General features: G+C 52.8%; 1 protein-coding gene across 1 annotated transcript in view; it reads right to left on the bottom strand.

The window, feature by feature from the left end:
* Positions 1-15,948, bottom strand: part of LOC122383613 (guanine nucleotide exchange factor DBS-like) — a 53,326-nt gene that overhangs the window by 1,704 nt on the left and 35,674 nt on the right. The window contains exons 6-21 of the mRNA XM_043370214.1: positions 13,846-13,997; positions 12,086-12,206; positions 10,218-10,331; positions 8,728-8,922; positions 8,181-8,390; positions 6,797-6,973; positions 6,322-6,459; positions 4,774-4,959; positions 3,891-4,082; positions 2,857-2,982; positions 2,423-2,511; positions 2,030-2,135; positions 1,597-1,719; positions 1,146-1,276; positions 696-882; positions 200-335 (exon numbers count right to left, since the gene is read on the bottom strand). Of these exons, the coding sequence (XP_043226149.1) occupies positions 200-335; positions 696-882; positions 1,146-1,276; positions 1,597-1,719; positions 2,030-2,135; positions 2,423-2,511; positions 2,857-2,982; positions 3,891-4,082; positions 4,774-4,959; positions 6,322-6,459; positions 6,797-6,973; positions 8,181-8,390; positions 8,728-8,922; positions 10,218-10,331; positions 12,086-12,206; positions 13,846-13,997 (2,383 nt within the window). The remainder of the gene's footprint in view (positions 1-199; positions 336-695; positions 883-1,145; positions 1,277-1,596; positions 1,720-2,029; positions 2,136-2,422; positions 2,512-2,856; positions 2,983-3,890; positions 4,083-4,773; positions 4,960-6,321; positions 6,460-6,796; positions 6,974-8,180; positions 8,391-8,727; positions 8,923-10,217; positions 10,332-12,085; positions 12,207-13,845; positions 13,998-15,948) is intronic.

Raw genomic sequence — 15,948 nt, 5'->3', positions numbered from 1 at the left:
TAATGTGCAAACTCAAACATCCCCAAAACAAAAATAACCTCACAAGTGAACTTAGTCATAAGAACAGCCAGCTGAAATAACTATGCGACCACGAGGCACGACATCACTTCCCTGTTTGACTGAATGGCAGCCAGCCAGCCCGTGTGACCGACCGCGGGCCACCGGTCCCTTCCCTGCCGGCGGGGCGCGGCGCACTAACCTGGTGTGCGGACGTACCACCAGCCGGCACAGCCGACCTTGAGCAGCTCCACGGTGTCTCCCTCCCTGAGAGAGACCTCCGACAGGCCCACCGCCTGGTAGTCGGCCAGCACCAGGAACCGGCTGTGACGGTTGTACTGGCGGCGGGAGAAGAAGCGAATCAACGGTCAGGACACGGACGGTCAGAGGGGCTGTGGAATCAGCATTATAGTCAGAGGGACTGGAGAGACAGCGCAGGAGGCGACGTCGAGATATTCGTCTGTTTTTAGAGTAGATCGCTTGTCAGGGCGCAGTAAACAAATGCGTGGGATTATTGACAGCAAAATCATCAACTAAACCACACCATGCACCATTCACACCAGCCAAATAATGCCTGAAAGGCTCCATCCAGCCGTCTCACGACACCGGCCCTGGGCTCTGGATCCCTGACGCTTGGAATTCAGCTCCTAACGTTAGACTAGACACCCCTCTGCTGCCCGCCGCCGCCGGTTCCGCACCTGTCCGCCGTTGTCCGGGTAGGTGTCGTCGTCGCTGCTGTACTCGCTGCTCCAGCCGTCCTCTGCCGGCGTGCCGTATGTCTGCGGCGACCAGTCGACACTCTGGATACGGCCCCGTGAGCCGGCCACACCGCCCGGCGGCGAGTCCGTAGAGCCGTTCTCCCAGGAGGCCGTCTGACGCAGCGGTCTGAGGAGGGAATGGGAAGGTCTCAGACTGAACCGATGGGTGTACAGCGGGAGACTAATGCTAATGGAATGAATAATGGAAGCAGCTATAATACTATTTCGATTTCATGGGTCCTGTCCTGTCACAGCTCCCTTATAAGGAGATATTCTGTGGAAGCTTATTTCTGTTCATATTTGACAGTTTCATAAGTTAAACCAGATACACGTCCAGATTCATCATTATGAAAACGGCACAATACAAAAATGAATCCATTATCTACCCACTTGTGTGTGGTGGGCGACATGGCCGTGCCGTTGCTGCCCATGCTGTTGCCCTTCTGGACCTTGTACTGTTTCATATTTTCTCCTTTGAGGAACTCGAGCTGCTCCATCAACACTCGTTTGATCTGCCGAACCTGTGGACACAGTCAGCACGGTCGTCAGCCCAGAGGGAGAGTCGTTACCAGCCTGAACAGATGACCGACAGGCATTGGCATCGTTTGTCGTTTGTCGTTTGATTATTTCCCTATCTGAAGATAGGACAACATCGCCAAGCATGGACAAATTAATACACATTTTTTTAGAAACATTCAACCTCCTCCCACTTCAGTGAGCCAGTCGTTAGACCTAAAAAAGCTTAACTTCGGCCCACTCACAGCGCTACCTACCCAGGTCTCCCTTGATAATATATCCACCAATTTAGGGAGCTCATGGCGCTCACCCCGGCGGCACCTACCCAGGTCTCCCTGTCGTCCACCGATGTGGCCAGAATGGTGTACACCTCGGCTCGGCCCGGCAGCCACACCTCGAACTTCTTCGGATCCCCCTTCACCGTCTCAGTCAGCCCCACCTGAGACATCTGGTGGGCAGCACGGGAACTAATTAGTACGGTGAGGAAACGCACGTCACAACACACTGGAGCCACATGGATCACGGTTTGAGTGCACATTTGCACAATGCATTAAGTAAACGATATGACTTGGGTTTTCCGTACGCACCTATTTGTCGACAGGAGAAGTACTGTGTAATGACGGGAATTACATGGTCTTTAAAAACCAAAATAAGCCACGATGTAGGTAGGTGTGTTGCCAGCTAACACTCCATGCCGGACAAACACGTTATCATTCCCCAGCACGGTAATCGGATTGTATCAGTGTAATCTACATTACCTTGAGACAATGTTTGAAGCTGTACCGGGGCCTCTCGCCGCCTTTCTTCTTGCAGAACAGAATCATTTTCTCATAGAGGAACAGGTGTCGCTGGCGGGGCTTCAATCTGTAAAACGGGGCATAAACGGTGAGCAGAACCAACCAGGCAAAATGAACGAGCCTTTGCAGCGTCGGTGAAGTCACATAAATCAGTGAAAGTCTGCTAAACAAAGAAAAAACTCACGATGCCTTACAACTCATATTCATAACACGGTTCAACAATTAAACTGTTTTTAGGGCCTTGAATAAAACTAAATGGAACGCGACTATATGTAATAACATATGGCACGAATTAATAACAAGTAAGATAGGGAATACCCGCGTCCTGCAGAGCATTTTCCGAAGTTCACTCACCTTAGGTCCCGGAGACGGTCCTTCTTGTTCTCGATCCAGACCGTGTGCGACCCCTGAAGGAGCAGCCGACCCAGGTCCAGGATGTTGCCCTGAAAAAATGCGAAAGATATGCTATCATATGCGGCTGTAGCCACTTATAACGCACTAAGAATCTTGTAACGCACAAAAGCTTGATATGGTTGCTTGACCGTTTCAATTATCGACATCATTTTTGGCGAAAAAAAAAATTAGCTTGACATACAACTTAGCAACTTCTAAAACAATATGAATATCATCGACTGTATGCATAAACGGTACTTTTGATAAATCATAGCCGAACACCACGCATTACATACAAGCCACAAGGCGACAACCTCCTCAAAAACTAAATCAAGGGCGGCATTATCGACAATAAAGCATACATCAGAAGCGATCTGGTTCGGAACGGCACTTACCGGGAAGCCGCTGATGGCCACTTGGTGCATCGAGTCGTTGACACATTTCAGCACGTCTAGCATGCACGTGACCGCCTCGGTGAGCTGCTTGCACGAGTCGGGGTCCTCGCTGCAGCGCAGCAGGTCCTGCAACGGCGCGAGGTAGGGTCTCAGTGGGGTGAGCGGGAGACTGTCCGGGGCCGTATCCAGGGATGCTCAGCGTCGATCAAATATGCATTCGAAGTCATGAGACATTCATAGGCAGGGAGATGCTTCAGTACGACCAGTTGTAATGTGATTGAAGTTTGTTGACGCCGTCTCAAAGTATAAAATAGCACGGCTTTGCGAACAGAGCTTCGGAGCGAACGGAAGTTACGTAACCCATTCAGCAAAGCCGATCACGTTCACAATTTTCATCACATCTGAAGGGTGCTACCAGTACCGGTGGCAGGCACCAATACCACCCCCGTGGCCGGATTTTTCTGTAGTAGGCCGAGCGTTCACGGTCGCTCCGTTTCCGCCCACCTCCCGTCTCCAACAGCCGGCACGCGTCTCATCACCGTCCACCCTCCCCCTGTGCCGTCTGCACGTGCTCTAGTGGGAGTGCGGCCCACGCCCACACGCTCAGCCCTCCGGCTCATCGGCACGTACCGACCGACACGTGACTGTAGCGGGCTATATCCGGCACAAAGACAGACGAAGCTGCTACTCACCGGGACGCCGTGAGAGTCTCTTTGATCGAACTTACTTGGCTCCAGGTGTATTTCAGCTATTGATCCTCAAATCGCAATATTATCAATATTATGCAATATTATAATCGATCCTATCTCAATATCAACAACTGGATCTATACGGTCCATGGAAACAGACCTGTTATGAGAGTTGTTCCAACTTTTGATTGAGAATCGACAGTTTTAATGTGAATTTGGCCCGTTTGAATGAAGGGCTCACCTCAGCATCAATGCAACTTGCGAACAATCCCCGCCTCACGCGTCACTTTAAGATTGCCGTGAACCACCAGCAACACAGCACCTCCGGCACGCTCAGCGGCTCACCTTCAGCAGCAGCTGGTACTTGGTGATCCTCTGCACGGGTTTCAGCAGGAAGGCGCCCAGGGGCAGCTTGTGCTGCAGCCGCCGCTGGCACTCGACGAAGAACGAGTTGGTGTCGCCGATCTGGCGTCGCAGGTCCTCTGAGGCCGGCTTGTTCTGACAGTACTCGCTGTACAGACGATGCAGCGCCTCTTTCTGAAGGGTGACAGGGCAAGGGGCGGTCAGCTGTACTGTGTAAGCAGCTCAGAACATCGGCAAAGGTAAATGTTCAAAAGAAACGTTCAACGTGTCAGGCGTATGAACTGTCACCTGGTAAGTTAGTTGTCAAGGCACATCAGCAGGTCAGTATTACAGGCTCTAAGAGGTTCCGCAAATGTCCGTGTGTCAGGACGGTGAGGTCTTATGACGACCTTAGATCTGAGGTAATACATCCCTGAATGCCCGCATCAGGCCTGGAAATGACCCATCTGGCCCGAACGGCCCACGTTTATGACATCCCTTTCGGAAGTGCTAGCTGACCAGTTATCACCGCTTGATCGCATTCAAAGCGACCATGCCGCCAAGCGTCCGTTCCTCTGTGGGCCTTCCTTCAGCCGGGAGAGTATAGTCTTAGAACTACAGAACTGTCTATGTACACAGCACCACCGTTCAGCCCAAGTGCTGCCTAGCGACCCGTCCAGTACAGCCCTACACTCTTCCGTCCTCCAGGTAACGTACTTTCAAACGGTCATAGCCCCTTATTTGACCCGCCCTTCAAGCCCCACCCAGCTTCTGAACCCGATCGATCAAAGCTAGAAACAACCCATAACACACCCTACCGCAGGATCACCCTGCCGCCCCACTCGAGTGACGGACCCTCTCCCCCGCACACCCAGCCGTCACTGACCCGCTCCACGAAGCACTCCCCGATCTGCTCGGGTGCCGAGCTGCACTCCTCTAGGTCCCGCAGGAACACGGAGCTGTGGAAGCGCTGGATGTCCTCCATGTTACCGAACAGGACGTCCGCCTTGCCGTACAGCTGGATGGGCATCAGCTGCTGCAGTTCAGAGCTCAGCATCTCGTCACGGTAGCCCTGTGGGGGCACGGTGCGGTCACGGTCAGAGATGAGGGTCGGGGTCAGCGCTGGGGGTAAATTGAACTCACAGCGCCCGAGCTCGGTAGGTTCAGACGCTGACATCGGTCTGATTCAGTAGCTTGGGTAGATCGTGCTCAGAAGCTAGAGTTAGGGCAGGGAGCGGGTTTGAGGGTCAGAGAAAGAGCTAGCTGATGCTGGAATCAGTGATCAGAAGTCTGGAGGCGTCCGTCTTTGTCGGTAGATCAGAGACATTGGCCAGGGTTGGAAGCAGGGATCATGGTGGCAGAAACTAAGGTCCAGGTTCGACACATTGTGAACCGTGAAGGTAAACAGGATATAATACAAGGACACAGCCTTGGTCTGATCTGCAAGATCAGACGCTGCCGCGACTTAACATAGTCGGCTTAAAACATCGGATTACACAATAGTCATGATCTTCTACAACACCTTCTTAAGATCAAGTGATTAGTTAGTTGCATTGCTTCATGGCTGAGAAGCATATTTACGTGGCTGTCTCGCCCTTGAAGAAATACTACGTAGTACGTGGTGCAACGTTCGTGTTTGAAGCTATGTTGCAGCAACTTAACTCCCCTAAACTCGTATTTCTTTGCTTGTGCAATGCATCGTGGACGGAATAAAACGCATTCACCGCAAGTTAACCAGCCGTCGAAACGACAGGCCACACCGGTGCGACCTTTTGGTCACCGACAATGCACAAACAAATGCATCATTGTGCGTAATTCGTATCACATCTTCACCACTCACTACTTATCACCTGCTCACTACCTCACCCGCTCACCAGATCACCACCTTACCATCTCATCCACTCACCACTCCACCGCTAGGCGCCAACGATCCCATCCTCTCCCTCAATACCCGTTCACACGTTCACTTGCTCACCCTCTCACACACCTCACCCAACCCACTCACTATGTCTCTTGCTCACTATATCTACCACTCACCACACCACCACCCCATCTCACCAGCTCACCCTCTACCATCCGTTCCGTGCTTCTATCCTCAGGATACTGCCGATATCCTTCTCCTCCACGCCGCAACCCCCCTCCGGGCTGGACAGGCAACTTTATCTCATGCGGGCTGCTCCCTTGGAGCGGCACCGCTGCTCCCGAGGGAGCGCACCCCGTAGCCGGGTGCAGTGAGTGCCTTGGGGCTGGGTGGCCTGTCCTCTGGACGGGCTCAGCCCCGGCGACTCACTAGGGTGCCTGCCCAGACCAATGTCTCCCCCTATATCCTATCATCCTCCCGGCTCTGAAATGGTCTCATTGGACCGAAAGGGCCTAACCCAACAAAACAAACAAACAAATCACCCTCTACCTATCTCACTCCTAGTCATCTCACCTTGAGTATCTGGTTGAGCTCGGCCACGTAGGTCCTCTCGGTGTCCAGCAGCTCTGTGACAATGTGCTGCCGCCGCGCGGCCAGCTGTTCGGGGTCGCGCGACTCGACCTCCTCCGCACTCGACGGGCTGACGTTCTCCTGTGGTACGGGGGAGGTGGGGTCAGATGGTGACGACTAGAGAGTTGGAGAGGAGAGGGATGAAATATTCAGCAGCGGTGATACTTCATGATCGATAGTCATAACTTCACAGCTTCAGAAATTCTAACGAGAGCGACAATTGCAATCGGTTTTCATATTGACGTTGGGTCACAAGTAAGTATCCAATTCCATTGGTCTTTTTCCGTTGACCTTTCATTTAACGCAAGACGGGAGATCAGCATTGGCTTAAAGTATTCGAATAACACATACAGCAAATGTCCTTATCCTCCACCTGAGTCCCTGGTTTCACACCAATACCAGTTGCCTTCGTCCTGACCTTTCCGTTGCGCCGAGCCCGCCGTGTGCCCCTGGGTGACCTCAGTTTGACCTTGTCCAGCGGTACGGCCGGCTCGGGGTTGACCGTCTGCACGGGCCTCTGTCGAGCGGTGTACCGCTGGAGGCTGTTCCGCCGACGGTCGCACATGGTCTGAACGTCATCAATGCGCTGTAGCACCTGTCGGCAGAGACATGGGGAGGTGAACTCACGACTGTCTGCGCTCGGCAGCGACACAAACCTACATAACGCTGACTAACAGAATAGGATGCCACCTCAGAATATCGACAGCTCAGCTAAGACTCACCCAGGGCTCTTGGCTCAGATTCGGTTGGATCAAAGAAACAAACGTTCGGCTAATGCGCGTATGTTTAACAGAAAGTCCTTTCAAATAACAGTCGTTCAAGTAGTAGGACAGGGCACTGAGCGCAATGGTTAGCTTACATATAGGTACCTACCATAGCAACGTCAATGCAGAGCCTACATCATTTCCAAACAACGGTAGCTTTACTGTTCCTGTCGAAACCACAGGCCCTCATAATAGCGGCCGTGTCTCTGCCCTAGCGGCTCTCAGAGCGAGTTCAATGAGTCCCAACACCACTAACGACCCCGTCTCCCCAGACCGTAGGTACTTCAGGGTCCGACCAGCATCAATCCGGAGCACGTAATGTGCAGCCGGCAGAACTTACAGCGCTCGGCGACTGTGAGACGACACAGAACACACGAGACACCCAGACGACCACAAATTAACTGAGCCCACCCGCTGGGAGTACAGTCAAACACACAGAGACAAGAAAGGGTATAGACTTCAATCACCGATCTCAGATCGGAATCGCGACAGAAGAATGTCGGAATTACCATCGTCCAGCACCCTAACCTATAACTGGGCCGCCACCATACTCTGCCTGACTGGTGTCTGCGCATGCTGACTCTCACTATCACTTACCTTCTCGACCAGTGCCTTTATCAGTAATGCGTGCTGCCTTCCTGTACCTGCTGGACCAAGGTATCAGTCCAACAGGCCAAGCTTCCCTCACCTGCTGGACCAGCGCCTTAGTCTGCTGTGTCTCTATATACTTTACCTGCTGGACCAGCGCCTTGGTCTGCTGCGTGCTGACGTCTCTCACCTATGGACCAGCACCTTGGTCTGCTGCGTGTGTCTATTATTTACCTGCTGGACCAGCGCCTTGGTCTGCTGCGTGCTGACGTGTCTTACCTGTTGGACCAGCGCCTTGATCCACCGTTCCCTTACCTGCTGGACCAGCGCCTTGGTCTGCTGCGTGTGTCTACTATTCACCTGCTGAACCAGCGCCTTGGTCTGCTGCGTGTCTCTACTATTTACCTGCTGAACCAGCGCCTTGGTCTGCTGCGTCTCTATATACTTTACCTGCTGGACCAGCGCCTTGGTCTGCTGCGTGCTGACGTCCTGGAAGGCGGCGCGCAGTTCGACCGGCGAGTGGAGGTGCAGGTCGGCCGCCGAGCCCAGGAACGAGTCGATCTCGGAGAGGGCGCGCTCGGCCAGCTCCGGCGCCGTCCAGCACTTCTCGATCTGCTGAGAGGTGAGCAGCTCCACGCCCAGCGCGCACCACGCGTTCGCCTGGCGGACGGAGGGGGGGGGGGGGGCGTTAAGTAGCGGTAGAACTCCGGCAATAAGGGACATTCATGTAGGGTAAGATTGTGTTAGATAATGCTAACTAAATGGGTCAGGACAGTGTCCACGAAAGGTAGTATGGGGTCAGAGGTCGCAGGAATCAGGAAAGAGGAGCGAGAAAGGGATTAGTGGATGTGGTTGAAATGCCTAAAGTTAGCATTGCTATAAAAAGTGCTTTGACTGTATTGTTATTTCAATAGAGTAAAGCCCGGCACGGGCGGCATGCATGTCGAAGCCATTGATATTACAACCGGATCCATTGCACCACACGTAACAAACTCACCCGTTCCACGCGCTCCTGAAGATCTCGGCACTTCTTCAGCAGCTGGGCGCGCGTCTGCATTTTGTCTGAGGTAAGATCGGCGAGCCGGCGCAGCTCGGCGCAGCGCGCCTCGACACCCTCGCAGCCCAGGTCACCGGGGGTCAGCTGCAGGTCACGGCCGAACGACTGCAGGTCGTCCGCCTGCTGCTGCGTCTCCTGGGGGTCGCAGAGAGGAAGAGGTCAGGGGACGGATTATGGGTGGTGAGTGACGCTACACTGTTAGAACAATAAATACGTAGAGCTAGCTAGCGAGGGATTGATTTAGTACGATTTCAAATAAGTGCGCCACCTAAGTGGTCTAAATCCAGGCGCTTCTCTCCGGTCGCTCCGGAACATCCCCCCACCATCGCGGAGTGGTCATCAAGCTCCGCATGCTAATCAGAAGCACCAAAAGTTGCTCGTCCGGGTCTGCCGGCCGCTGATGTCCGCCGGTCAGCAATATCACGCCTAGTAGCGCCCACCGGGAGTCATTCTCTGGCTTCCGGCCGTGTCGCAAGGTTTAATTAGCACGTAATGAGCTCATTTTGTTCAGCGGGCGGGGAGGCCTCGGCGAGATAGCGGCGTCTATTGCCCAATTAGCAGCCACTCGTCGACACTAGATACGGGCAACGAGCTTCCGCTTCGTCTTAGGGCTTGTTTCGTAAATTGGAGCACATGGGCCGATTTATACATAATTTACGCGAAGACGTTACCGAGCGTCAAAGCTAGGCTCATCTCGTATTTACCTATGCAGTGCGTTTCCCCAGCCTCACAAATACATAGCTTTAAACACGGCTTATCTTACACCGTCTTTAATTTCGACCTGGGACCAGTATCCAGGATCTGCAGTGGGCGTGACCGGTACATATATGCGACCATCACCCACAGGACCGATTGTCGATTGTCCGCCAGCCGCCTCACATGGTAACAGCGCGGTCTGTCTCAGCCTCTGACAGCTGTGGCTGACCCATCACCCAGCCAGACCCGGTGGCGGCGCTCACACGGGCGTTACGCGAATGACTGCACCGGTGACACGCGAGACAATCGCCCTTCCGGGTCACCGGCTGCCAGACAGCTGGGTGGTGCTGTATCCAAACCGGGCAGTGGTGATCGGGGGCTATGTGGGAGTATCTATATACTACATCTGTATGGCTGATACAGTCTAACATCCAGCGATTGATACTCGGCAGAAATACTGGTAGGTGATAAGTAAAAGTTGTATATTCTTGAGAATATACGTACTAAGAATGATAGATCATAACGTCAGTGAGAATATTCAAGACGAGGTTTGATACGACCAAGTGTTTCGACTACGAGCAGTAATCGCAAAACCGCATCCCTGTCCTGTCTTATAGCTTCGAAGGCAGGCAGCGTTTTATTGGGCGTCACCCCTGCGAATGATTATCACATCACACATGCCACACAGCGTTTGACGACCCCCCCCCCCCCCCCCGAGATTAATCAGCACGTACCAGACAGCGTTTCTGCAGTGCGGCGTGCTCCTTGATGAGCTGGTCGACGTGCGCCACCGACTCGCCGACGTCGGTCGCGTCCGTCACGCGCTTCAGCAGGTGCTCGAACTCGGTCTGAAGCGGAGCAGAGGGGAGGGTGAGAGGTGGGGCGGGACTGAGCGAGGTGGCACATCGCGCTGAGCTAGGAGAGGACTCGACAGCGCTGCGTCAGCTGGCGGAAAAAAAGAAACGAAAATAAAACTAACGATGAAGAGCTTAGAGACAAGGTTATTTTTACACCGACCCATGTAAAACATTCACACAGTGCAAAGTACTAGCTATTCGGTGTTCCCCAGAGTCCGACCAGGAATTGTTTCAATAATCGTAGAAACATGGTTCGCATTCCGAATTAGGCCGTTGGAATCAGGACCATCCATCATGTAGGCACACATTCGTTCTCGATCGATGTGTTGGGCGCTGGCTGGAAGGGTGTGTGGTCGGTCAGTAACGGTCCACTGCCGGTCCTGGATCATGTCACGGCCGTAAACATAGCGGCCAATCAATGACAGCGCATGGCGTGGGCATGGCACGGGCATGGCGCGGGCATGGCACAAACACGGCACGGGCACGGCACAAACACGGCGCGGGCACGGCACAAACACGGCACGGGCACGGCACAAACACGGAACTGGCACGGCACAAACACGGAACTGGCACGGCACAAACACGGCGCGGGCACGGCACAAACACGGCACGGGCACGGCACAAACACGGCAAGGGCACGGCACAAACACGGCACGGGCACGGCACAAACACGGCACGGGCACGGCACTTATACGGCACAAACTGGCACGGCACGATGTCTCGTGGTGTGACGCAGGCATGGCTGCCGTACGGTATAGGTAGGTAATAAGTCATAACGCTGGGTTAGAGCAGGCTGAAGGAGCACTCGAGATGACATCCCGGCTGGTTGATGGCCCACAAACTGGGAATTACGACTTGTGAAGGGCTTTGAGAGAGAGGGAGAGAGAGAGAGAGAGAGAGAGAGAGAGAGAGAGAGAGAGAGAGAGAGAAAGAGAGAGAAGAGAGAGAGAGAGAGAGAAAGAGAGAGAGAGAGAGAGAGAGAGAGAGAGAAAGAGAGAGAGAGAGACGGAGAGAGATAACATGTCTTATGACCACCGGTTGTCCGTTATCACACTCCCGAGTGTTGTGATTCGGTTACGAAAACAAACGAAGGCTCGCGAATAACTCGGCATCAGCATTGACAGCCATCATCGCCTAAGTAGTGTGCAATAGGTGTGTTGATTTACAAACATGTTGTTCACAGTTTGTGTTGAAGGGTTTATCGGACACCTTCAATGAATGCGGACCCTGTCTTGGAGTTCAACGTGTGACTTAAATGCATGTTCGCGAGATGGATATAAACAACCGATATTATGTTCGCATCACACCTCACATATCGTACATATGATCACCATGTCCGTTAACAGATACTTGACAAATTAAACTACACAAGTCGCTCAACATCAGAATAAATCGCTGTTACAGGCAGGGGGAGGCGGTAACAGCAGAGGAACATCGCATTCGTAGACAGTTCAGGAATTGCTTGGTCTGGAGCAAAATGTCAAACTCTGCATGAGATGGAGGCACGGGTTGATCATTAGTTGGCTCTAAGTGAGGATCATCTAGGCCTGGATATCCAATACCATCTCTCATAATAGCACTTCGATGCTCATCCAGAATTCTTTATATCACAAATAATTTGCCGTTTATGCCCACCAGGCACTAAACCTCTCATCACCTGACAACCGTTGCGGCTCGCTCAGAACTAATCTCAGCTCCACTGACACTATGGCTCACACAGCCCCGCCACGCCCCGAGCGGCTCACCTGGCACTCTCGGAAGCCGTGGTCGAAGCGGCGCAGCTGCAGCCACCGGCGCAGCCTCCGCTCGTATCCGCTCCAATAGCCCTCGAACCGACATGCCGTCTCGTCCAGCTGCACCAGCAGTCTGTAGGTAATCAGACGACCGTCAGAGACTGATAATATCACCTGGGAGGCCACTATTAATAGGTGAAGCCTTAGGATGAATCCTGCCCCAGCCTGTCAGCGCCGGTACATGACCATCATACGCCGGGAGATATCGACTGAGAGCCACTAACGGTGGGAGAGATGGACGTCTCAGGACAGCTCCCTCCCTACCACCAAAGTCGCCGCCGTCAATGTGTCAGCCGCCCTGTCACGATGGAGTTCATTAACGCCCGCTGACCCAGTGACGAACCCACCAACTCAAACCCAGGTCAAGTCGAGCCGTGTCTTTACTGAGTAGACGAGCAGCGTCGCAATTCTCTCTGGTAGGTATAGACTGCATATAAACCAGAGTTCCCTCTACAGGAAAATTTGGTTCGCTTATCATAGCCCTACAGGCTACATCACACATTTAAAGTAATATAAAATCCATATGGCAAGGGATGTTGCGACAAGGAGCACCATATTTTTTTCTGGTACGTCCACGGGTATTTCGCCACGGGTATGCCACGGGTATGCATTTCGCTTCTAACAAGACATCGAATGAAGGAGGCCGTGTGACTCTGAGGATATATACTTATAGTAAAAGTAACGTCTGTATCTTACGAGTTCCCGCCACCTAGGTCTAGCCCACTGGGCCGGGAACCAGACGTTAACGCGGCACCGGAGTATTTCGGGGCGCAGTTCACGCCACAAACTCGAGTCGTTACTGCGCGACAGCCGCCGAGCGGAGGTCCGCCGGGGCGGGTCAACTCGGCGGAAAAGGTCACAGTCCGTCCACTGAAGCAGTGGTTAGTTACACTAGCGGCTGCAGTTAGAAACAGCCACACCCTCTACAGGCTACGTCAGGCGACCCCTCCATGGAAGTCAATCGAATAGGTTTTTGGCCAATAACATGTCAGTTGCAGGCCTATCGGTTAGGGAAAATAGCGCTGTTCCATGAATGCATGCGACAGCAGCACAAAACAATCGGAGGCGTTATTCAAGATACGACGTTCCATTTCGCAAGAAGACAGGTTGAGCCTGATCAATGGCTTGGCCAAAACGGATAGCGGCTAAATTGAAACAGCTGTGAGTTATTTCCTTGTTTGTGAGAGCTCGAAAACCACAAATAGCCGTAAAACAAAAGGGAACGATATATAGGTACGGTCCTGGTTTCACATACGAGTACACACAAAATGATAGAAAAAGACCATTCTCTAAAAAAGTGTGCGATTATAAGGTATGGATTTATGTAATTGTACCTTGAACATGCAAGCAAGCATAAAAATTATGGGACGGCAGCGGTTTCTGGTCCATTGCCTGGTGTCCTATAGCCATGCGACGCGTAGCGTATCTTTACGATGCATCACTAATAAGGTCATTAATAACTGAACGTGACATTTTCAGGTGACAAGTGACATTTATGTAACTTCGCACGCAACTAAAGCAATAAAAGATGTTTCTCAACAAATACGCAAACGCCACAGCACCGCCTCATTTACGAAAACAGGCTCTATTCCCACGCACCCGAGACTAACAAACCCGGCCTCAGACTTACCAGGTCGGGTTACCGTTCCCTCCCCCCCCCCTCCTTATCCTCGCGTCTCCTTCCTCCCCCCCCCTCCCCCTCTGCCACCCACCTCTGGACGGCGGTGACGTTGATGAGTTTGTCCGGGCAGTAGTCGGTATCGGCCGAGCTGCGAACCGCCGACTGTCGGATCTCAGAGAGCAGGGTCTCGCCGGCCTCAGAAGCCGCCAGCAGCTCGCACTTGAGGCTCGAGTAGGCCTGGGTCTGCCGGCGAGGGGCGATAAAGGCGTAATTGTCAGGGGCATGCGTCATGGGAAAAGTGACATCACCATTACTATCATACGCCCCATCACCATTCACACCATCGGTATCATCATCATCGTTAACATCACCATTACCATCACCATCACCATCATCACCAGCAGCAACGGCACCAGCACCAATGGCGACGGCAGCATAAGAAGGCGACGGCGCCGACTGACATGATGATGAGCCGGCTCTCCGAGCTCAGAGCGTGCCGTTTATGGGAGTGTGACCGTCGTTAGGCGGATGCCGCCAAAGACGGACGCCAGTGGAGCCGACCGAGCTAGAAATGACGACCGATCGCCGCAGCTGTTACCGCCCCTCAGACCGTCTGAGAGCTCTTCATGAGCAGACGTCACACCCAGGCGCGCCGCCTCGCGACTATTTTGGGCCGTGGGAGGCGCTGTGACGGGGCGGCAGCCGAGCCGATCATGAAATATATACCCGTGATACATCGAACCAACCGACCGAACCGCTACTACGGCAACTGATAAGGCCGTGTAATGTATCTCCACCATTCCCCTAACTGAGCGAAACAGCCAACCGAGCGAAACAAATGCGGCAACTGTGCGAACTGATAAATAAGAATTATAAAAGTTACCTTGAACTTTGCGGGAACTTGATAAAGAGAATCGGATGAAAAATGAGCTGTCCATGATTGTTTGCCCTGAAGCCAAGTCGGTCAAACTCGTTAAATGGCTCGGACGGCCGGTTGTATTCTACGCATCATGATTGTGTGCCGTCTCGACTTGTTACGAAACTAACTAGAACTACGATAAGGTAGTGTCCATTTCACCAAGTTGTATTCCGAGGGCTATGACAGAAATGTTTCGACTTACATGGCTGCCGACGGTATGTAATTATCACGACAATTTACATTGCCTCCTCCACAAGTTTTAAAACGGCTTGCCCGCACAATGGCCATTAATGGCAGGACTTCGACCTTGTCTTGTCTCCATGGAAACCGACCACATCATAGACGGGCTAGAAATATGGCTTTTGCCGCCGAGGTCATTTCTGAGGCCTTTCGGGCTATTCACTCTGTGCCAGCGGTAAAGCAGCCATCAGCGTGCGGGCGACTTCGTCCAGTCATCTCCCGACTTTTTGAATGCCCATAATGCCTCGGCCAACGTCCAGACGCTTATGCGTCATTCACAGAGAAGTTGTAGGTCAGTGCAGTGGAGTAAGATTGACATATCGACTGCAAGTTGGACGAAGATGGACGCAAACATCACTGCGCCAAAGTAGAGCCGTGGAAGCTCCGAGCGATCTCAGATCCTCTCTGTATCCGGTCTAAGCCGTCCGCGTGACCATCTTCCCAGGACTGGAGAGAGGGAGGAGAGGACAGAGCAGCAGGGGTCAGTGGGACAGGCTGATTGGGGTGTAAGAGGATCAGTCGGTAGGCAGGAGAGCGAGAGGTGAGCTCGGCAAAAGACACTCGGTGAGGGTAGATTGGCTGCAGCGGGGAGAGATAGAGATAGAGAGAGAGAGAGAGAGAGAGACAGAGAGAGAGAGAGAGAGAGAGAGAGAGAGAGAGAGAGAGAGGAGGGGACGGATTAGGAGAGGAGAGGAGAAGAGAAGAGAGCAATCTTCAGGGAGAGGAGAGAAGAGGAGAGGGGAGAAGAGGACTGTAAGGACTACTGTTGACTAAGGCATCCATTCGTAAGAATGATCGGAACTTGAAAATATGACCAATTAGGCACACGAGATCATCGTAAGTCAATATAATCAATCATGGTAAGCATTAAAGCTGGCATTTTCGGTCCTGAGAAGTTCGGAGATAGCGATTTCTCTTGAAAACATCAAATGGGACAACACTGAGCAGTGAGCACCGTTTGTTCCTAAGCGGGTGTCGAACAAGTGCTCATAGAAAGAATAACCTTACATTATTGCCCCTAGATGGCACCAGCGT

The sequence above is a fragment of the Amphibalanus amphitrite genome, unplaced genomic scaffold (genome assembly GCF_019059575.1).
Source record: "Amphibalanus amphitrite isolate SeventyFive unplaced genomic scaffold, NRLGWU_Aamphi_draft 000012F_arrow, whole genome shotgun sequence".
Taxonomy (NCBI): Eukaryota; Metazoa; Arthropoda; class Thecostraca; order Balanomorpha; family Balanidae; genus Amphibalanus; species Amphibalanus amphitrite.
The sequence above is the reverse complement of the archived record's forward strand: the minus strand, read 5'-3'. Positions and strand labels throughout refer to the sequence as shown.